This window comes from Martes martes, assembly GCF_963455335.1.
Source record: "Martes martes genome assembly, chromosome: 8".
In the NCBI taxonomy this organism is placed as follows: domain Eukaryota; kingdom Metazoa; phylum Chordata; class Mammalia; order Carnivora; family Mustelidae; genus Martes; species Martes martes.
In genome coordinates, this window is record NC_137895.1 from 26,890,055 (window position 1) to 26,913,619 (window position 23,565).

The window sequence follows — 23,565 nt, forward strand, 5'->3', positions numbered from 1 at the left end:
AAAATAACTATAATCAAATTAAATTTCATGAAGAAAGTGAGCTAAGAGCAAATGGTAGAAAAATGAAAGTACTGAAAATCAAAGGAAATAGCATTTAAGATGGCTTGATACTGAAATGAAAAGTCAAATTGGACAAAGCAAAATCCAAATATATTCCACTTCTAAGAAATCCACCTAAAATATAAAGACACAGTTAGGTTAAAAGTAAAAGAACAGAAACAGACAGATCATGTAAACACTAGTCAAAAGAAGGCTGGATAGGCTATTAATACTAGACAAATTATATTTCAGAATAAGAAATACTAGCAGCAATTAAAAAGAAGACTTCATAAAAATAAAGGTGTCAATTCATCAAGAAAATATAATAGTAAACATATATACAACTAATAACAGAACTTCAAAATATATGAACACAGAATTAGGAGGAGAAACAGAAAAATCCATTAAGTACAGATGTAGATTTCAACGTTCCTCTAACAATAATTAATTAGATAAACAAAAAATTAGTGAACTTGAAACTTGAACAACACTATCAGCCAAGTAGACCTAACTGATATTTTTAGAACACTACCAGCAATAATAGCATAATATACACCTACTTTTTAAATGTATGTGAAACATTCACCAAGACAGACCATAATCCGGGCCATAAAACAAATCTCAAAGACTGAAATCATTCAAAGTATGCTCTCTGATCACAACAGAATTAAACCAGAAATCAGTAACAGAAAGGTAACTGAAAATTTCCAAAATATTTAGAAATTGACTCACTGCTAAATAATCCATGGGTCAAAGAAGAAATCACAAAAGAAATTAAAAACCATTTTGAACTTAATTAAAATGAAAACATCAAAATTTGTGGAATGCGCTAAAGCAGTGCTTAATGGGAAATTTACAGCATTAAAAACTTAAATTAAAAAAGAAGACAGGTTTCTAAACAATAAGACTTAAGAAACTAGAAAAGGAACAAATTAAACCCAGAGTAAGCAGAAGGAAGGAAATAACGAGGAGCAAAAATAGAAAACTGGGGCGCCTGGGTGGCTCAGTCAGTTATGCATCCAATTCTTTTATTTTTTTTTTAAGATCTTATTTATTTATTTGAGAGAGAGCGAGAGAAGGATCACAAGTAGGCAGAGTGGCAGGAAGAGGGAGAAGGAGGCTCAATCCCAGGACTCTGGGATCATGATCTGAGCCAAAGAAAGACGCTTAACAGACTGAGCCACCCAGGTGCCCCTGATCCAACTCTTGGATCTCAGCTAAGGTCTTGATGTCAGGGTCCTGAGTTCAAGCCCCAGTGTAGAGCCTACTTAAAAAAAAAAAAAAAAAAAAAAAAAAGGAAAGAAGGAAGGAAGGAAGAGAGAAGGGAAAGACTGATGAGAGAATCAATTAAAGCGAAAGCTGGTTCTCAAAAAAATCGACAAAGTAACAATAACAAAATAACAAAGTAACAACACCAGGAATGAGAGAGATGACATCACTATAGATTATGAAAATACTAAAAGGACATAAAGGAATATTATAAACTATGTACAAATAAGTTCAACAATCTAGATAAAATCGGCAAATCCTGAAACGATCTGATAAAAACCACCCAAGCTCCCTCAAGAAGAGACAAACTACATAGTCCTATCTATTGAGTACAGAAGTTGAATTTGCAGTTAAAAATCTTTCTACAAAGAAAATTCCAGACCCAGATGGCTTCATTGGTAAATTCCAATATTAAGAAATAGTACCCATGGGAAATAGTACCAAACCTACTCTATGTTGCAAGCATTACTCTGAAACCAAAACCAGACAAAGATATTATAAATCTATAGACCAATATCCCTAAAAAGATGTAAAAATTCTACAACAAAATTTTAGCAAATAGAATCCAAACAATACATAAAAAAGAAACATATATGTGTGTGTGTGTGTATATATATATATCTCATCACCAAATAAAGTTTAGCCCACAAACAAAAGGTTAGTACAACAATTTGAAGTCATTCAATATAATTCATCACATGACTAAAAGAGAAAAATGTTATTATCATTTCAACAAATACAGAAAAAAGCATCTAACAAAATTCAACATCCATTCATGATAAAAACTCTCCACACAAGGAATAGAAGGGATTTTCTCAACCTGATAAAGGGCATCTGTAAAAAGACCCACATTGAAACATCACACTTAATGTTTAAAGACTCAAATGCTTTCCCTCACTAAAACTGGAAAAAAAGCAACGGTGTCCATTCTTAACACTTCTATGCAACATTGTACTTGAGACTCTAAGCTGTGAAATAAGGCAAGAAAAAGAAATAAAAAGCATACAGATTGTAAAAGAAGAAGTAAAATTGCCTTTATTCAATGATACCATGATCATCAACACAGAAAATTCTAAGGAATGTATTTTATTTTATTTTTTTTTTCCTAAGGAATGTATTTTATTTTTATTTTTATTTTTTTTAATTTTATTTATTTATTTGACAGACAGCACAAGTAGGCAAAGAGGCAGGCAGAGAGGGAGGGGGAAGCAGGCTCCCCCCTGAGCAAAGAGCCCAATGCGGGGCTTGATCCCAGGACCCTGAGATCATGACCAGAGCCAAAGGCAGAGGCTTTAACCCACTGAGCCACCCAGGCGCCCCTCTAAGGAATGTATTTTAAAAACTACTAGAACTACTCTCAAGATCACAGGAGACAACATCAATAAACAATCATATTTCAGGGTGCCTGGGTGGCTCAGTGGGTTAAAGCCTCTGCCTTCGGCTCAGGTCATGATCTCAGGGTCCTGGGATCGAGCCCGCATCGGGCTCTCTGCTTAGCAGGGAGCCTGCTTCTCTCCCAGCTTCTCTGTCTGCTTGTGATCTCTGTCTGTCAAATAAAAACAAAACAAAACAATCATATTTCTACAACAAATAAAACTATTATAAACAACAAATTTTTGGAAACTGAAATTAAAAACCCAATACTATTTATAATAGCATAAAAAATATGAAATATTTGAAGTAAATTTAACAAAAATATAGCATACTCATATACATAATTTATATAAAACATTGTTAAGTGAAAATTTTTTAAAGATTTAAATAAATGGAGAAATATACCATTTTAATGGTCAGAAAGATTCAATACCATTAAGACAGCAATTCTGAAATTGTTCTAGAGACTGAATCCAATCTCCTTCAAATTCCAGCAGGTTTTTTGTAGAAACTGTTAAGATGATTCTAAAATTTATATGGAAATGCGAAAGACCTAAGATTGCTGAGACAACCTCAAAAAAAAGAACAAAATTAGAGGACTCCGCCTGATTTCAAGACTTAGTTAAAATTATTTAGCCAAAACAGAATGGTATGGCAAAGATAGACAGTGGAACAAAATGGAAAGTCTAAGACCCACATATATGGTTAACTGAGTTTCAACAAAGCTGGTAGGGCAACTCAGCAGCAAAAGAGAATATATTCAACTAATAGTGTTGGAACAACCGGAGGAACAACTGAATATGTATGTATATATATATATATATATACATCTCCAAAAAAATGAACCTCAACTTGTGTCCCACACCAGATATAAAAATTAACCATGAATGGATCAGAGACCTAAATGTTAGAGCTTAAATTATAAAAACGTCTAGGAAAAAAACATAGCAGAAAGTCTTACTGACCTTGGCTTAGGCAAAGATTTTTTTTTTTTTTAAAGATTTTATTTATTTATTTGACAGACAGAGATCACAAGTAGGCAGAGAGGCAGGCAGGGGCGGGGGGGTGGGGGGAAGCAGGCTCCCCGCTGAGCAGAGAGCCCAATGTGGGGCTCAATCCCAGGACCCCGGGATCATGACCTGAGCTGAAGGCAGAAGCTTTAACCCACTGAGCCACTCAGGCACCCCATTAGGCAAAGATTTTTAAAGTAGAATGTAAAAAGCCTGAACTAAAAGGAAAAATTTATAAGTTGGACTTTATGAAAATAATAAAAATTTTTATCTTAAAATACACTATTAAATGAAAAAGCATGCCACAGAAAGAAAATATTTGCAAGATGTTTATCTCACAAAGGACTTTGATCCACAAGTTTTACACCATAATAAGACAACAAATCTGCTTTTTAAAAATAGTCAAAAGTTTTTTACTTTTTTTACTCCAGACCGTATAATTCCATTTACATGAAATTCTAGAAAGGGAAAAACACAAAAATCTAGAAATTCATGAAATTCTAAAGAGACAGGAAGGAGATCAGTGACTGCCAAGGGTAAGGGTTAAAGGAGAAAAACTCACTGCAAAAGAGAGAACTTTTTAGAGTGATGAAACAGTCTTTATTCTGACTATAGTAGTAATCATACAATTGCATACACATTTGTCAAAACTCATCACAATGTGTACTTAAAACTGGTGAATTTTTCTGTATGTAAATTATACCTCAAAACCATCTATCTAAGAAAAGATACTTCAAAAGGAGTAAGAGGAAAACTATGAGTAGGAGACAATATTAATAAGTATCATTACCATATCATCACTGAGCATATACTATATGCTAGGCGCTTAACTCCCATGATTATATATATTTTTTAAAAGATTTCATTTACTTGTTGACAGAGAGAGAGAGAGCACAAGCAAGGGGAGCAGCAGGCAGAGGGAGAAGCAGGCTCTGGACAGAGCAGGGAGACCTACATGGGACTCGATTCCAGGACCGTGGGATCATGACCTGAGGTGAAGGCAGATGCTTAACCGACTGAGCCACGCAGACGCCCCTTACATTATTATATTTCATATCAAAATCATCATGTAGTATTTAACCCAAGAATATGAAAACACTAATTTTAAAAGATATGCACACCTCTATGTTTACTGCAACATTGTTTACAATAGCCAAGACATGGAAGCAATCCAAGTGTCCGTTTATAGATGAATAAAGATGTGGCATATATATAGAGAGAGATATAAATCTCTCTCTATATGTACACACATACGCACACTTTTTTCCAACGGAATATTACTCAACCATAAAAAAGGATGAAATGTTGCCATTGGCAACAACATGGATGGATCTAGACAATATACATTGCTAAGTGAAATAAATCAGTCAGAGAAAGACAAATACCATATGATTCCACTCACGTGGAAATCAAGAAACAAAACAAATGAACAAAGATAAAAAGAGACAAACCAAAAAACAGATACTTAACTGTAGAGAACAAATTGAAGGTTACCAGAGGGGAGGTGGGTGGGGAGACAGATGAAATAGGTAAAGAGGATTAAGAGTACACTTATTACGGTGAGCGCTAAGTAATATATAGAATTGGTGATTCACTATATTGTACACCTGAAACTAATGTAACACTGGAATTAATTAATTATATTTTTATGCCAGGCAAATTAGGCATTGTTATTTCTATTTTCTTTAATAATAACAAGATTAAATACATAGCTAGTAACTAGTAGAGGAGATGATTTGAGTAAGCCCAGTCCCCTTAAAAACAAAGTTGTACGCTCAGAAAAGAACTTGGCTTTACTGGAGTTTAAAAAGCACAAGACTGACTATAATATGAGATAGGTGTATTCATACAGGAAGAGTTTAACAGTGTTTATGGGGCATAAGGAATGAGTAAGTATAAAGAAAATTTCTACTTTACACTTCACTGCATTGTTTAAAAATACTTTATACAAGCATTTTGTATCTGTTAATAAAAACTTATTTACAAAGATACTATATACCTACAATTATTAAATTCATAATGAGTCCCAGTCTTTTGATTGCCAGGATCTAAAAACTGTGAAATATTTAATAAAACATCCTCTATGCACTACCTGATGTTTAAGAAGACCTCAATGACATCTAGAAATCAATACTTGAAAATGGCTTACATTAGTCCAAAATAAATACTTAGATACCAAATACTTGTTGAATGATTAGTGATCATACCTTAGCTTATTTAAAATTCTGAAAGATGATGCATCACAAGGACAATATCTATTAGTAAAAATTTTCTTTATATACATAAGCTAGTGTCTGGAGTATTTCTGCTAAACTTTATTAGGAGAGATACAGGGATAATCAACTGCATCTAATTAAAGTCTGCTTAAAATTGCAAGTGCCTGGTAATCCTGATGGGACAAGACATACCAAGGATTAAATTAATTCGCAGTCAAAAGCTAATAAGCAATAACAAGATTAAACAAGTAAATATTTAAACATCAGGGCGCCTGGGTGGCTCAGTGGGTTAAAGCCTCTGCCTTCAGCTCGGGTCATGATCCCAGGGTCCTGGAACCAAGCCCTGCATCAGGCTCTCTGCTCAGCAGGGAGCCTGCTTCCTCCTCTCTCTCTCTCTGCTTGCTTCTCTGCCTACTTGTGATCTCTGTCTGTCAAATAAATAACATCTTTAAAATATAAATAAATAAATATTTAAACATAGGTGGGATACTACACATAAAAGTCTGAGGCTAACACGCATGATTTTAAGACTCCCTAATGGTCTTCCTGCCTTCAATTTTGTTCCCTTAGAGTCCCCTTTACAGGACTTTTATAACTACAGTGATTTGGTTATACACAAAAGATGGAAGACAACTGTAGCAATACGGAACACACAGGAAGAAAACAGGTACTAAAAGTCATCACAGAAGAATTTCAGGATAGGGCTTGAACTAAAATATCTAGATAATGAGACAAAATAAAATATAAATACAAGTAATGTTATGAATCATGGAAAGAAATCACAGAATACACTAATGACATAGATATGGGACTAAGAAATGGTTTACTAATTTGTTTCTACATACTCTAAACCCAGAGGGCATGTATAAACAAAGTGGGTACTAAATATGAAAGAAAAATCAAAGAGGATATAAAACAGAAGCAGGAATTGAAAGACACCATGGTGGCCAAAAAATTGCAGATTTTTTCCCTGGGAAATTAATACAGAAATATCACTTTTATTAAGAAAGATTATTAAGGGAGGAACTTTTTTTAAGACAGAAAAAGAAGAGCTATGTTTTTGTTATAATGAATTTAAAACTTTGGACAGATACCTATTTTGAAATTTCTATGAAGAATGATACTGGGAATAAGACCAAGAAAATAAATGGTCACCTGGGTGGCTCCGTCAGTTGGGTGCCTGCCTTCTGCGTGGGTCATGGTCCCAGGGTCCTGGGACTGAGCCCTGCGTCGGGCTCCTGACTCAGCGGGGAATCTGCTTCTCCCTCTCCCTCTGCCGCTCCCCCCCTGCTCGTGTACTCTCTCTCAAATAAATTTTTAAAAATCTTTAAAAAAAGTAGACAAGTAGACCAAGGAAATAAAAAAAAGTGTAAGGGAGCACAGCATCTATATAGTAAATGTAATTAAAGCTCCTAGAATGAATTTCAGCAAGACACAGAGTATGAGACTAGAGCCCTAAGGAATCTCTATTTTACCTAAGGATAAAAGAGGAAATACCTTCTGAAGAGAAACTAAATAAGTAAACCAAGCTCTAGATCCATACATCCATTTGCTTTCAGAATTGCTCCCCAGCAGAAGGATCCATTGACCCTTCAGACTCAAGACGACCAACAATGAGTTCATCTTCCTGTCAAACCTGTTTCCCCACATATATGAACAGCACCACCATCCACCCAAACACATCTTCAGAAACTTGGGAGGCTGCCTGTCTCTTCCCACACTTAGCCGGTAACTTACCACTGTTAATTAAAATTCTCTTTTTTCCCCTCCTTTCTCCTTTTATTTCCTCCTGTTATCACAGTCCTTTCTTTTATTTTCCCCATCTCTATTTCCATTTCTGGCCTTTTCATTGAGATCTTCAATAAATTTCACCTAGACTATTGTAATAGTTTCCAAACAGGTCCCCCCTGACTCCAAACTTTTCATTTACACCTTCCATGTATCCCAAGTACAGAACCCACTTCATGATTTTCTAATGCATTAACTTTTCTTCTTAAAATTTGGTAATGAAAATAAAATCTAACTTCAGCACAACACAAACTCCTTCATAAGACTTACACTCCCTCCTCATATTCTGGGTCCCATCCAAGCTGAACTACTTGCAATTTCCCCAGTATACTCTATGACATTCTGTTCCATCAGCCTGTGGAGCCTTTTCCCCATGGCTAGCTCCTAACCATTCTTCAAGGCTCAACTGCTTGACTTTGTTTATTCACTGTATTATTTTCTCTCCTTGACTATAAACAACTTATAAACAAGGACTGTTTGATCTTCCAGCACTCAGCAGAGCAGGTAGGTGAATGTATATTCATTAATTCCATAAGCACGTCCAGCCATGAAATGTGCCAGCCTAGTGCTTAGTTACTGGTTGACTAAGTGAGTAAGAACAAAGTTTGCTCAAACATAAACGATTAAAAATAATCAGCTCTCAGTTTTGGTAGGAAATAAGACACATATAAAAGAAAGAAGAATCAAAAGAAGAAAAATAATTAAAGCCAGGGTCAGGTGATAAGAATCCAGGCAATAAAATATGAGTATAGCAAACAGGGCAACTAGTTGCTAAAGGAACTCAGAACCATATACACTGCCAATCATTTGCTGTACCATATTTTTTTTTTAACAATAACTTGAAATCTGTTAAATAAATGGATAGGTAGGCTGAAAACAAGATCAATTATTTGGCAGAAAGATGAATAAAAACAGTAAATGACTACATCACAGAACAGAAAAATTTTCAAGAATTCTTGCAAAATTCACTGAAAGCTTTGGTTAAATTTCCCCACTAAAATAAAAGAAAAAATAAGTACTATTTCGTTTTAGCTATCCTTCATGTACATCTAAAAATACAACTTAGTAGGTGATCATACTGGGTGTTAATTTCCCAATGCAGAATACAATCTCAGAAGTTTGTTAATGCAGGAAAAGTCATGTATTCTTTTAGTTGTCAAGTGGGGGTTAAAGAAAAGAACTTACTGTCCACGAGGATACCAACGGTGCTTAGTAGTAAAGAACATTTTGCTAAGTTGTTCTATCATGGGTCCTTGCTCCAAATGCTCATTTTTTCCTTCTAATCTGGTTTTCAGCACTTGGTCATGTGTTTCTTCATTATTATGCAGAGGATCTGGCCGAGGGATAGGCTACAAAATAATCAGTAATCAACAAGATCAAAATGTAGGTATGTTAACCAGCATTTGACTGAGTTTACAATTCAATTACCACACTCCAGAATTCATTATAGTACCTCTAGGTAGGTTAGTATGTTTTCAGAACAGAATTTTACTTAGTTGCATTATTCCTTAAAGAATCAAAAACAGGGGCACCTAGGTGGCTCAGTTGGTTAAGCATCCAATTCTTGATCTTGGCTCAGGTCATGATCTCAGGACTGTGAGACTGAGCCTTGCCTTGCATGTCAGGCTCCGCACTGGGTGTGGAGTCTGCTTAAGATTCTCTCTCCCCACCCCTACTGTCTTACACTATTGGTGGGAAGGCAAGCTGGTGCAGCCACTCTGGAAAACAGTATGGTGGCTCCTCAAAAAGTTGAAAACAGAGCAACCCTACAACCCAGCAATTTCACTACTGGGTATTGACCCTAAAGAAACAAATGTAGTGATCTGAAAGGGCACCTGCACCCCAATGTTTATAGCAGCAATGTCCACAACAGCCAAACTATGGAAAGAACCTAGATGTCCATCAACAGATGAATGGATAAAGAAGATGACATACACACACACACACACACACACACACACACACATATATAATGGAACATTACTCAGCCATCAAAAAATGAAATCTTGCCATTTGCAACAACATGGATGAACTAGAGGGTATTAAGTGAAATAAGTCAATAAGAGAAAGACAATTATCATATGATCTCATTCATATGTGAATTTAAAAAACAAAACAGGATCATAGGGGAAGACAGGAAAAAAACAAGATTTGTCTTGTTTACAAACCGTAAGAGACTCTTTTTTTTTTTTAAGATTTTATTTATTTATTTGACAGACAGAGATCACAAGCAGGCAGAGAGGCAGGCAGAGAGAGAGGAGAAAGCAGGCTCTCCACGGAGCAGAGAGCCCGATGCGGGGCTCAATCCCAGGACCCTGGGATCATGACCTGAGCTGAAGGCAGAGGCTTTAACCCACTGAGCCACCCAGGCGCCCCCCGTAAGAGACTCTTAATCATAGGAAACAAACTGAGGGGTTCTGGAGGGGAGAGGGTTAGGTGACAGGGTAAGTGGGTGGTGGACATTAAGGAGGGCACATGATGTAACGAGCACTGGGTATTATATAAGATTGATGAAACATTGACCTCTACCTCTGAAACCAATAATACATTACATGTTAATTAAATTTAAATAAAAATAAATTTAAAAAAAGATCCTCTCTCCTTCTTCCTCTGCCCCTCCCCCACCTCTCTTTCCTCTCCCTCTTAAAAAAAAAGAGTCAGAAATATTTTTCTTCTCATACCAAGTTTTGGAGTTTTTCTCCAATAATAAATTTCTCATTTAATGTTATTGTTCACCCAATTAAAAAAAGCACTTATTACTTTAATTTTTATTTCCCAAAACTATAAATTTTGCCCATTATTTTTTAACTTGGAAGTTTATAGTCTCAGGTGCCTGGGTGGCTCAGTCAGTTAACCATCTACCTTTGGCTCAGGTTGTGGTCCTGGGATTGAGTCTCGCATTGGCTACTTCTCCCTCTGCCTCTCTCTCTCTCTCTCTCTGTCTCTCATGAATAAATAAATAAAATCTTTGGGGGGAAAAAAGTTTACAACCTCTAACCTTGCTTATCATTAAAGTGAGATTCAATGAAAATGGTATTTCTTATATCCAAAGCAAACAAAACAGTTTCAGTGTTTTCATCTTAGGTGACTGAAATGTCATCAAATGATACTTTATGGTAATATGAGTACTTTTTCACCTAAAGACATCAACTATTAAAAATCTCATTTCCGGGGCGCCTGGGTGGCTCAGTGGGTTGGGCCTCTGCCTTCGGCTGGGGTCATGATCTCAGGGTCCTGGGATCGAGCCCCGCTTCAGGCTCTCTGCTCGGTGGGGAACCTGCTTCCTCCTCTCTCTCTGCCTGCCTCCCTGCCTACTTGTGGTCTCTGTCTGTCAAATAAATAAATAAAATCTTTAAAAAAAAAATCTCATTTCCCTCCCAATACATTTGAGTGATTATAACATAATCCCATCAGTAACCCTAGCTCCTTAAAGCCTTTAAGAATCACTGTTCTGGAAAGTAAAGTCATGTATATTTTAAATATTAAATGAGAATGTATGTAACACAAGGTGGTAACACTGTCTTGCTTTACAAATACCATATATATGTATTACAATACATGAAAGTATGAATTTATAACCAGAAAGAAAACAATTCAAACATAAATGTCTTTACATTCATACACTATTAATGACAACTACTATATCCTCCCATTGTATTAAATGTCATAGCATATATTTATATTTGTTAGGCATATGGACATGAAAAAAAAAGACTTCTTTAAAAAGCAGTATCTAAGCGCATGAAGGGGGCACAATTGGCTCAGTACAACAGAAATGCAAAGTAACAAAAAGATATTGGTGAGAGGTAGAATAGGAGCCAAGTCAGAGCCTTGTTACAGAGTGCAGAATACGTTCTATAAGGGATTACAAATATTACAAGTAAAGTAGGAAAGAACACACAATAAAGAGATAAACCTTAAAAATAGATCTTGAGGGGCGCCTGGGTGGCTCAGTGGGTTAAGCCTCTGCCTCTGGATCTCAGGGTCCTGGGATCAAGCCCCAGGTCGGGTTCTCTGCTCAGTGGGGAGCCTGCTTTCCCCTCTCTCTGTCTGTCTCTCTGCCTACTTGTGATCTCTCTCTCTCTCTGTGTCAAATAAATAAATAAAACCTTAAAAAAACAAAAAAAAAGGGATCTTGAGGGTAATTGGATGGCTCAGTCAGTTAAGCGTCTGCCTTTGGCTCAGGTCATGCATGATCCCAGGGTCCTGGGATGGAGTCCTGCATCAGGCTCCCTGCTCAGCAGAGAGTCTGCTTCTCTCTCTCCCTCTGCCCCTCCCCCTGCTTCTGTGCCCTCTCTCTCTCTTTCTCTCTCTCTCTCTCAGGTCATGATCCCAGTGACCCGGGATCGAGCCCCGCATCGGGCTCTCTGCTCTGCAGGGAGCCTGATTCCTCCTCTCTCTCTGCCTGCCTCTCTGCCTAGTTGTGATTTCTGTCAAATAAATAAAATATTAAAAAAAAAAAAAAAAAAGAACTTGAGCTTTGGTCTCTAATTCTACCACTTACTAGCTCTGTGACCATGACAAGTTATTTAAGCTCTTAATTTCCCTTTCTGTAAAATCAGAGAAATAATACCTACCCAAAAGGGGTTGGTGAGGATCACATGAAATAATAATATATGGTATGCTTAGCTGTCCCTTGTACTCTTAATTAAGAGTTCAATAATGGTAGGTAGCTACTAAGATTTCTTTAAGGCCTCAAACAGGAGAGAAGTGATATAAATTTACTTAAAAAAAAAGTTCTCCTTAGGCATTTACAGTAATTTTAAAAGATTATCATTTGTATGTAAAGTGAAATATAAGTTAAGTGTCTTTGCAAGTTACTATGAGACCCTCAGAGGTCTAGCAAACACAAGTTTAGAGCCTATAATAGTTTTCTCTATTTTAGGTGACTGTACTTGTTGCTAAAGATCAAAGTTTTCAGCATTATCAAAAGTTAAACTGTTTTCAAGTATTCATGAATGTTCCATTGTCTCTATTCCTATTCCCAAGCAGGCTCAATTCTAATATATCACAAATTCTCTCTGCTTTGTATGATTAAAAACACTTCTTTTCCAGGCACATAGATAAAAGACATTGGAATTAATGGATTCTTCAAAGTCTACACCAAGAGCCTCTGGCTGATTCAGAATTGATTTTTAGGTGGTATTTGATCTTCTTGATCAAACTTCAAAGGAAGGATACATGACTATTTCAGTAAAAAGAAAAAACTAAAATAAAACTGTCAACTTTAAGAAACATTCAGAACTGTCATCCTGAATTTTCCGTGTTTCTCTTAAGAATTTTTAAAATTTGACTTTTGAAAATTTCCACCAAATCAGCCACTAAAAAGAATTGCTTAGGGGCGCCTGGGTGGCTCAGTGGGTTAAAGCCGCTGCCTTCGGCTCAGGTCATGATCCCAGCGTCCTGGGATCGAGCCCCGCATCGGGCTCTCTGCTCAGCAGGGAGCCTGCTTCCTCCCTTCTCTCTCTCTGCCTGCCTCTCTGCCTACTTGTGATCTGTCAAATAAATAAATAAAATCTTTAAAAAAAAAAAAAAAAAAAAAAAGAATTGCTTAGTACTTGCATTTTAAACTTTCCAAGTCACTATTTTTGCTCCTGGTATATTATCTTTATTTTCCTAAACAAGAAATCCTAAGCTCTAGAAAAATACTTTTAGAATATTAGTACTTTTAATAAAATATATACTCAGCAAAAGAAGTAGGATCTTTCTACCTGGATCTATAGTAAACAAGCAACATGTTTTAAAAACCAAAGATGCAAATCATCCTAACTTTCTTAAAGCCAGTCTCAGTAGTTATTTCTACATATGACCAGGATCTTTGTATGCAGTATGCTTTCTAGGGCCTAAAGAATCAAAGGGCACACTGGAGTTATAGCAGCCCTACCTCCTTTAAGAAAAGAAAAAAATTAAGACTAAACTTCAAGTCATGTTGAAGGGTGTTTATTTATTATCACGTACTATCTGCATGAGATTTGTAAATCTAGATTCAAAAAGAACACACTGTATTCTAAATTCTAACAATAATGTGTTTGCAAGAATGTTTCTTATTGTGCAGCCTAATCTATATTACTTGAACAACAAAAAAATTCCATGCCTCCCCATGTGAATGTCTCTTAGCCCTAAAACAGAAAACCCATAAGCATGAAGAAAAGAGGAACAAATTTATTCATTTAATCAACAAATATTTAGTGTACGTTTACCAAGTACAGGTGTTATTCCAGATGCTAAGGATATACCAGAGAACAACATAGAGGAATCCTCATGGAGCTTACATTTTAGTGATGGGAGATAGACAGAAATACAAGAAAGTATCTGTTGTGCCAGAAATGATACAAGCTATTGGGAAAAGACAATAGGAAGGAGTCCAGCCGCAGGGGTACTACATTAAGCCCCGAGGTAGGAGTCTGCCTAATGTACCTGAAGAACAGCAGGGAGGCCAGTGTGGTTAGCAGTGGAATGATGACATGTAAAGTGATAGGAGCGATCTTCCAGGAGAGAGAGAGAGAGAGAGAGAGGAGAGAATATAAAAGGGAAGGAGGAAGGAATACTGATGACATGGGAGAGGAGACAACTGCTACAATGGGAGTGCAATGGAAAAAAAGGAACCAGGGAACTGGACATGTATGCAAGGGAGTGATTACAATGATGGACCATGGAATCTATGCCAGGCAAGGAGAGAAGTGAGAATGTGTGAGATGCATGAGGGCTAAGAAAAAGTGCTTTGATCAATGGATGTAGGTATCAGTACAGAGATGAAGAATTCTTGGAGCTGGGAGACTGGGGGAGCTGGTAGGAAGCTAGTGGAATTCTTGAAATCTAGACGGGCAGGAAGGAGGAGCAGGTATTTGCGACTAGAACATCTCTAGAGTACAGCAGTGGGAGCGGGGGCTGAAGCAGGGAAAAAGATCAAGTGAGAGGTCAGGGCATTAAATTATCTCCATATACTGCAATAACAAAGAATTAGGATGGAAACAGTATCAGAGGGAGTGATGGTACATCTACAATCTCTGAGGAAGAGTGGAAGGATTGGGGGAGGAGAAGTGAACTGAAGGATGGTAGATAACAGCCATAAAAAAAGGGAGCAGGGGCGCCTGGTTGGCTCAGTGGGTTAAGCCTCTGCCTTCGGCTCAGGTCATGATCTTAGGGTCCTGGGATGGAGCCCCGCATTGGGCTCTCTGCTCAGCAGGGAGCCTGCTTCCCCCCCCCTCTCTCTCTCTGCCCACCTCTCTGCCTACTTGTGATCTCTCTCTCTGTCAAATAAATAAATAAAATCTTTATTTTATAAAAAATAAATAAATTTTTTTTATAAATAAAAAAAAAAAGAGCAGATGGTATAGTTTAATGATACAAACTACAGAGCCAGAAAATTGTTAGGGAGGAGGAAAAAATGGTCTGCATATGACAACAAGGAGCTACAGGGATCCCTACTTCCCCTCTAGGTCTAGTAGTAAAAGGGAATAGGGAAGAAAACATCAACTACTTAAAAACCTGCTGGGGAAGTAATGGCCCCAGGGTCTAATAACGTTTCTGTCAGAGACAGAGATGAAGGCAAAATTCTGGAAGTTAATGTGATGAGAGATTTTAATGATGATAGTGAGTGCTAAAAGTAAAGTAGAAAGTTGAGACAGGAAGGAAGGATAGGAAAAGTGTCAGATTCAGGGATGTAAAAAACTATACATGGATGAAAGTCTGGAAGCTAAGAAATGACTTTGTGATTGTGGCCTTGGTATAACCACTAAAAGAGAGATAAACCATGTAAGCAGAAATATAATACAAAATAACAATGGAGGAGGACACAATATAGCATGAGCTGGAGTATTTACAAGCCAAAAGTCAGTGATTTATGCTTATTTTTTACACACTGCCCCAAGAAATGAAACGAAACAGGTACTGGATTATTGCCTATGATATGTGGCTAGAATACAAAGTAGGCAGACAAAATGATGAAGTTAAAAAGGGAATAAAAACTAGCAAAATAAAATTAAGCTCTTTTCTCAAATCTACCACTATTCTGGCCCTAATGATGATTTTTAAAAATAGCTACCACTAGATGCATCATGTGATGATTTGAATTATCTAATTATTTTCTCCTCAAAGAGCAAATCAAACATTACCAAATATAGTAAACTATGGCTTAAAAACATAGAAGGAAGCATTTCAAATATAAAATAAGAAAAAGACTTGGGTCAAGCTAAAATAAATTGTACTGAAAACAAAACCAAAACTTCCTCTATCTCATGCTTGGCTTCTGAAGAAATATGGAAAAAATTAAACTAGTCCTTAAAATACATGCCCATGTTGGAAAAAACTGGGGGGAAAAAAAAAAGAAATTCACCAAACACTGAAAGGATTATCAGAACCAATACAATATAAAAGGTATAAAACAGCATGCCAAAATACAAGTTTTTCATGATTTATTAGTTTAAAATATAAGGTAGTATGGGACAATATGTTTTGTAAATCTGTACTAGTCAAAAATCATCTATCAGATTTTCGACCAGAAAACTGATGCCATAACTGTGTTTAAATGGTTCACTCTGTGTACTGAAAAAGTCTTTATTTAAAGAAAGAAGACGAAAAAGATAGGAGAAAAATTGAAATAGTAAAATAAAAACAAAACAAAAAAGATCTAATCCAAATAAAGGAAAACAAACAATTCCATTCTCTTTGGATATGGTAAGAAAATGTCAATATTTCTAACAACAAATTATAAATTACAAGAGATTTTCTTATACATACTTGTGTATGTTCATATGGAATGTCCACAGAAGGGTGGTAGCACACAATTGTCCTGCCATCAGATGTCAAAGCAAGCTCTACTTTGCTAAAAAAAAAAAAAAGAATGTTTTAGAAACAGAGTTATATTGTATTCAAGGCAGAATGATTTTCTTAGAGATAAAATTAATTAATCTTAAGTCCCTGAAGAACATATGCTATGGCACTGGACTGGCAGACCTGGTACCCATATCATAGGGGACAACTCAGACCATCCCACAAAATACGTCAGCTTAACTACCACAACAAACCATTAATGCTTAAGCTGCTATTTTACCTATTTGTTTTTAGACTACCCAGATCTTTGGAAGGGATCTTCATGTTTACTCATCAGTATTATTAGACCTTTTTTTCCTTATCTAAAAACTACCCTCATGGCACCTCTGTGGCTTAAGTTGGCTAAGCGTCTGCCTTCAACTCAGGTCCTGATCTTGGGGTCCTAAGACTGAGCCCCACCTTGTGCTCCCTGCTCAGCTGGGAGGCTGCTTCTCCCTCTCCCTCTGCCTCTCACTCTGCTCATGCTCTCTCTAATAAATAAAATCTTAAAAAGTAAAGACTACTTTCAAAAAGCTATAAGAAGTATATTACTTTGTTGAATGATTAGAATTAAACATCAGCAAAGTACATAATCTTCCAATCATAAAGACTGCAGCTGAGCCCTTTTTCTAGATCAAGTGCCTTCTCCAAGTGCCTTTGGTGGAACAGTACAGCTGTAAGAAGCCTCCCGTAAAGAGTTCTGCAGTCAAATAAATTTGAGAATTACTGAATACTATCCCTTCCCTCCATTAATATCCCTCAGAAAAACACATTATGGGCAATACTCCTCTAAATATTTTTTCAAGGAATACTCTGGCTGGATCTCATTTGACTAAGACTGTTTTTCAAAGATCCTAGCAATTACAATTATACTTAAATCCATATACATTCTAAGGAACACAACTTTCAGTTTTCATTAACCTTACAACAATGTTCTCTAGATGTCTATAAATTTAAGCTTCTAGGGTTTCTATACTAACCAGATTTGAACTAGATCTGCAATTACTACAGCATATTTTAGCTAACAAAGGACACAGTATTAGGTTGTTTCACCATGATTTTAAGATCAAATAGCATAACACAGCTATAATGAACATTTAATCTATCAAGTGATTTTTGATGAAGAATGGAGTTTTACATGATACAAAAAACACTTCTAAGAATCAATCTTTTCAGGTTTAAAAAAGTGTTACCTATTACCTAGTCTAATTTCATTGCTATCTTAGTACTTACTAAATATGCACCTAAAATTCAAATTAGAACTAGTGTCAAGAGGGAAGAAAATATATTTTTACTAAAATTTGCAATAAAAACATCATAGCTTAAGAAAATATGCTGCAGTTTCTGTACATCAGACTCTACTACAGAGAAGAAAACAACATCGTATTCATATATTATGCCTAGTTCTTAGTATAGTGACTAGAATTGAATAAGAACCAAATAAATTGTGACTGAATCAAATTATTTGTAATTTAGGGTTATTCACCATCAAACAAAAGATAAGATAAATAACTGCTTAAGCTAAAAGATATGAACCCAAAGAGAAAAAACTATAAAAACTAATTAACTTTTCTAAAAAGCTAAAGAACGCTTTCAGATAAAAGACATTTCTAACAGTATGTCTGTCTTAACAACAAAATAAGGATTCATTGAAACACAATGATAATGATTTTTATTTAAAACATTTATGAGCCCAGATACTGTGTAAATAAGGCCATTGAAATGATTTTTAAATACAAAATTAAAGAATAATCAGAAAAGAAAGCAGAAGATACCAAAAACAAGAAATAAAATTAAATCATTTCAGATACGACTAACAGACTGTTATTTTTCCAATTGAATTTAAATACATACCAATTATAGTCATCTGGTAGAGGAGAATATGTGGATTTATGACAAACACAACATAAAGCTCCGTCTGCAAAAACCCCAAGCAGTAAAATGGATTTAGTTAATTTGAGCATATGTTCTCATATAAATATAAAGCTAGTTTCATTCACTCAACCAATATTTACTGCGTTTACTATGAAACAGGGCTGTATAGAGACCAGGGATTCAACAAGATCTAGTCCCTGCTCTCAGAAAGGGTGAAAATCTGGTGAGAGACAAGTAAACAAACAATTCCAACATAAATGACAAGCCCTGTTAGGGTGGGTAGGCACTGGGAGAGGGCACACAGACAGGTTACAAAATAGGACTGTGCAAGTTTAAGAACGCCTTTCCAGTGAAGATGATGTCTAAGGTGCTCTGAAGGATGGAGGGATAAGCAGGAGTTGGTAGGGGTGAGTACAATGTTCCTTCCAGGAAGTTACAAGTGCTAAGGATCAGAGGAATACAGGAAGTATTTAGGTATTCTAAAAACTTGTAAAAATAAATAAATAAATAAAAGCTTTTGTGAGACCAGGTGCACAGTTCACAAAGGGAGAATGGTAAGTGATGAAATACAAAATAAACTGTTCAAATTTAACTTTTCTTAATCAAAATGCTCACATTTCAAAGCATATTTTCCTTTTTAAGAATACCTGCAAATTCAAGAGCCATAATTACTTTAAGTTTCTCCTATGTTCAGAGAAACAGTGCTCCTTTAAATACAAAGAATGTAAATGTAGCTCAGTACAGTTAAAAATGGTTCTGAATAGAGGAGTCCTCCCCCATCAATGTTTTTGCTTTCTGCAGTCTCAGTTACCCAAGGTCAACCGCAGCCCAGAAGCAGATGAGCCTCCTCCTGACACAGTGTCAGGTCAGCAGTAGCCTAACTATACCACAATGCTACGTCATTCACCTTGCTTCATCTTATCACATAGACATTTTTATCTCACGTTATCACAAGAAGAAGGGTGAGTACAGGACAATAAGTATTTTGAGAAAGACCACATTCACATAATTTTTATTACAGTACATTATGAGAATTGTCCTATTTTGTTATTAATTATGGTTGTTAATCTCTACTGTGCCTAATCAGTAAATTTAAGTTTATCACAGGTATGTATGTATAGGAAAAAGCATAGTATATATAGGGTTCAGTACTACCCACAGTGTCAGGCATCCACTGGGGGTCCTGGAATGTAACCTCTGTGGATAAGGGTGAGCTACTGTATATGCCGGCTAAAGCCAAGGATCAACTTCTCTCAACTGAGCCTCTTGCTCCACGGTATGGAATACAATCTCCATTTTGTTCAAACACCATTCATCCTTCAAAGTCTAATGCTACTCAAAAAAAAAAAAACAAAAAAAAAAACAAAGTCTAATGCTACTCTTCCATGAAGTCCTTTTTCCCTTTCCTTCCCCACAACTCCCATCACAGATAAAAGAGTAGTCTGTTGTACATATCCCAAAACCTATGCCTCATACCACATTGCTATACCTTCCTTGTGGTCTTTTTCTTTCCTGCTTCAGTTATTTATATGTATCAAAGATGTGTAAAGAAGATACATTTTTCATCTTTGTATACTCCTCCCTTCCCCAGGACTGCATACAAAGGTCTAAACATAAATTCTTACTCCAAAGCATAAAAAGTGCCTTAACAAAACTAACTTTTATCATAAAAGATTGCTCAGCAAAATGTCAATCCCAAAATTCTATTGATGTAATATAATAAAACACAAAGAATTAAAAATTTAACCTCATCTCTCAAAAGATTTGATTTTCAATGATCTGTGCTAATACAGAGAGGAGCATTCAGCATGACAAGTCAGAGGATGACGTAAACATCATTTACACTTATTTTCTTCACACTGTTGGGAATCTTCTCAATTATGTATGAATTAATACTAAAAGAAGTTTGTAGTCTCTGAATATAAACCAGCGAGGTGATACACATTCACTGAAAGAAACGGGGTTGGGTTGGGTGGCAGAGGCAGGACAGACAGAATTAAGTGTTTTTAAAATAGGCAGGAGGGAAAACTCAAGACAATGGTACTTCAGTTCAGCAAGAAACTGTTAAATTTCCACCCTGTCCTTCCAGATATTTGTTTGTACCCTCATCACATACGTAACATTCTATGTCATATTCAGTTGTTTCTTATTTCCATGTCTGTTTCGCCTACAAGTGTAGATAAATTCCTTAAGGCCAGGAATCACACCTTGATCATGACTCTGTCCCCTATAGTGGTTACTAACAGAGAAGTGACTGCTGAACTGCCCCTAAAACACTAATTCATTCCCAATTAGTACATAATTAGAGATATTCATCTGACACTTTATCGAGAGAAAAACTCTAAATATGGTAAATATCAGAGGTTTTAAATATATAATTAGAATTGGGGCCCCTGGGTGACTCAGACAGTTAAGCATCTGACTTTTGATTTCAGCTCAGGTCATGATCTCAGGGTCCTGAGATTGAGCCCAACATCAGGCTATGTGCTCAGTGGGGAGTCCGCTTGGGATTCTCTCTCTCCCTCTCCCTCTGCCCCGCCCCACACATGAGCGCATGCTCTCTCGCTAATAAATAAGTAAACCTTTTTAAAAAAAGAATGCCAAAGTTAACATCAGTCAACTCAATTTATCAAAAAGAACTTCAATGAGTCAGCTCTCCACAACTTACAGGCTATTCTTTTTATGTACACACGTTTAACTGCTTTTTGATAAGATCTATAAAAACTGACAGTCCTGGGGTGCCTGGGTGGCTCAGTAAAGCATCTGCCTTCATCTCAGGTCATGATCCCAGGGTTCTGGGATGGAGCACCACATGGGGCTCCCTGCTCAGCGGGAAGCCTGCTTCTCCCTCTTCTGCTTCCCCTGCTTGTGTACCCTCTCTCACTGTCTCTCTCTGTCAAATAAATAAATAAAATCTTAAAAAAAAAAAAAAAAACCTGACAGTCCCACTTAACCTTCAAATACTCAATATTTTAAGTTACTACAGGAAAGAATATACAGCACAAAGCGTATTCGACTAAATAAGATGGGAAGACCCAAGTTTCGATCACAGCTCTCATCTACCAGATATACAACCTTGGGTAAGTTTCTGAGGGGTCAGAGAATTTAAGTTTCTTCATCTTCATAAAACACCTACCATGTAGTATTATTCAATGTTGTAAAATTCAAAGTGTAAAGCTCAAATGACCTAGTATGCTTAAAAACACGTAAAATACTCCCTACATTCCCATTGTTGATTGCATATTTTGGAAGGTTTTAAATGTTCCTTTTGGCACATGGGAGGCCTTTTTATTTCTGCTCACTGAACTTTCTCCCTTTTGCTTTGCCTCTAGTCTTACTGTTCTTCCTTTTCATAGGAGGTATCAGTAACAGTAATTCTACTTTACCTTCAATAATAGTAATGATAGGACTTGTGGAGAATAAGGGGCTTCAGGATACAAGAAGTTAGGCAGGCACTGAATATTAGGATGACTGAGTAATAATGCAGTAATTTTCTGGGGTAGCCTAAATTAATTCATAGTTAACCAGATATTTTGGTAACACCAGTCCATTCCAACCAGTTCACAAACATTTATCATCTACCACGTATGAGAGGTACTAAGGAAACCAAAATAAATTAAACATTACAAATTTATAATCTAGTCGGTAAAGTATACATAGATAATTTTCACTTATCCTGGGGCAGATTAACTGGTTTTCAGATTGACCTCAGTGATGGCTAATTGCTACATGAACTAGGAAAAAATGATTAGGTCTGATTTATCATCAGCCGTGAGGCTGGGTTCTAGTCAGAGCCAAGCGGAGGACAAGCAGAAGTCTCTCTCCCAATTCTCAACAACAAAAATACTCCTAAATAATCAAGAACTGACTACTGTTTTGTTTTGTTCTCATTTTTGTTTTTTAAGCGATGGGGAGAGAGAGAAAGAGAAAGAGAGAAAGGAGGGGAGAAGGAGAAAGAGAATCGTAAGTAGCCTCCACACTCCACAGAGCCCAATGCGGGGCTCTGTCTCACAACCCTGACACCCTGAGCCAAAGGGGTGCCTGGGAGGCTCAGCAGGTGAAGTGTCTGCCTTAGGCTCAGGCCATGATCCCAGATCAGCCCTGTACAGAGTCAGCTATTGGGTTCCCTACTCAGTGGGTAGTCTACTTCTCCCTCTTCCTCTGCCCCTCCCCCTCCATTTGTGTTCTCTCACTTTCTCCCTCAAATAAATAAATAAAATCTTAAAAAAAAAGAAATAAAGTCAGATGCTTAACCAACTGAGCCACCCAAGGACCCCCTGATTTTAGTTTACAACTAGTCTCATAACAATTTCCTCCTTAATTCACTTGATTAATTATACTTAAACCTTTTACCTCGGTTTTCAACTCTTTTCCCCTAATTCAATAAACATTCAATTACAAATGGCAATAAATAGGAAACATGAAGGAAGAGATTAAGGTCAGCCAGAGATGTGTAAAAAAGTTGGCTAGCACAACTAAAGAAAAAGCAAACCGATTATTACACTCTAACCATATCTGCTTTAGATTTGGAAGAAGAGAGTTCACAGAGGAAAGGGAGAGTGAAAGCAAGACGGGTTGGGAAATAAGATTTTAATAGTCTATTTATTTATATGGGTCAATGTTTTGACTATCAAACATGTATCCCTAGGCTTTGAAGAAAATATTAGACCATGCACATTTCTTCAGAAAAGTACAAATTATATATTATATAAATTATAAATTTCTTTTTTGGGGGCACCTGGGTAGTTCAGTGGGTTAAGCCTCTGCCTTCAGCTCAGGTCATGATCTCAGGGTCCTGGGATCCAGCCCCACATCGGGCTCTCTGCTTGGCAAGGAGCTTGCTTCCCCCTCTCCCTCTCTGCCTGCCTCTCTGCCTACTTGTGATCTCTCTCTGTCATAAATAAATAAAATCTTTAAAAAAATTTTTTTTCTTTTTTTTTAAAACTAGGTGCCATGCCCAACACAGGGCTTGAACTCATGACCCTGGGACTGAGAGTTGCATGCTCTGCTAACTAACTGAGCCACCCAGATGCCCCTATAATAAATTATAAATATTTTATATACTATTAAATATAAAATGTATTTTTATGTTAAATATAAGCATACATACATATTTTTAAATGGCTAAGGACAAAGAAAATACAAACTGAAATCAGAAATACAAACTGAATACAAACTGAAAT

General features: G+C 36.5%; 1 protein-coding gene across 4 annotated transcripts in view; it reads right to left on the reverse strand.

The window, feature by feature from the left end:
- The window catches only part of MRPL42 (mitochondrial ribosomal protein L42), a 74,869-nt gene that overhangs the window by 48,791 nt on the left and 2,513 nt on the right, over positions 1-23,565 (reverse strand). For all 4 annotated transcript variants that reach the window (XR_013967282.1, XR_013967283.1, XR_013967284.1 and 1 more), the window contains exons 3-5: positions 18,362-18,425; positions 16,436-16,520; positions 8,882-9,045 (exon numbers count right to left, since the gene is read on the reverse strand). Coding sequence is in view for 1 of the 4 variants with exons in the window: in XM_080811578.1 (XP_080667704.1) it covers positions 8,882-9,045; positions 16,436-16,520; positions 18,362-18,425 (313 nt within the window). In the remaining 3 variants the exon portion in view is untranslated. The remainder of the gene's footprint in view (positions 1-8,881; positions 9,046-16,435; positions 16,521-18,361; positions 18,426-23,565) is intronic.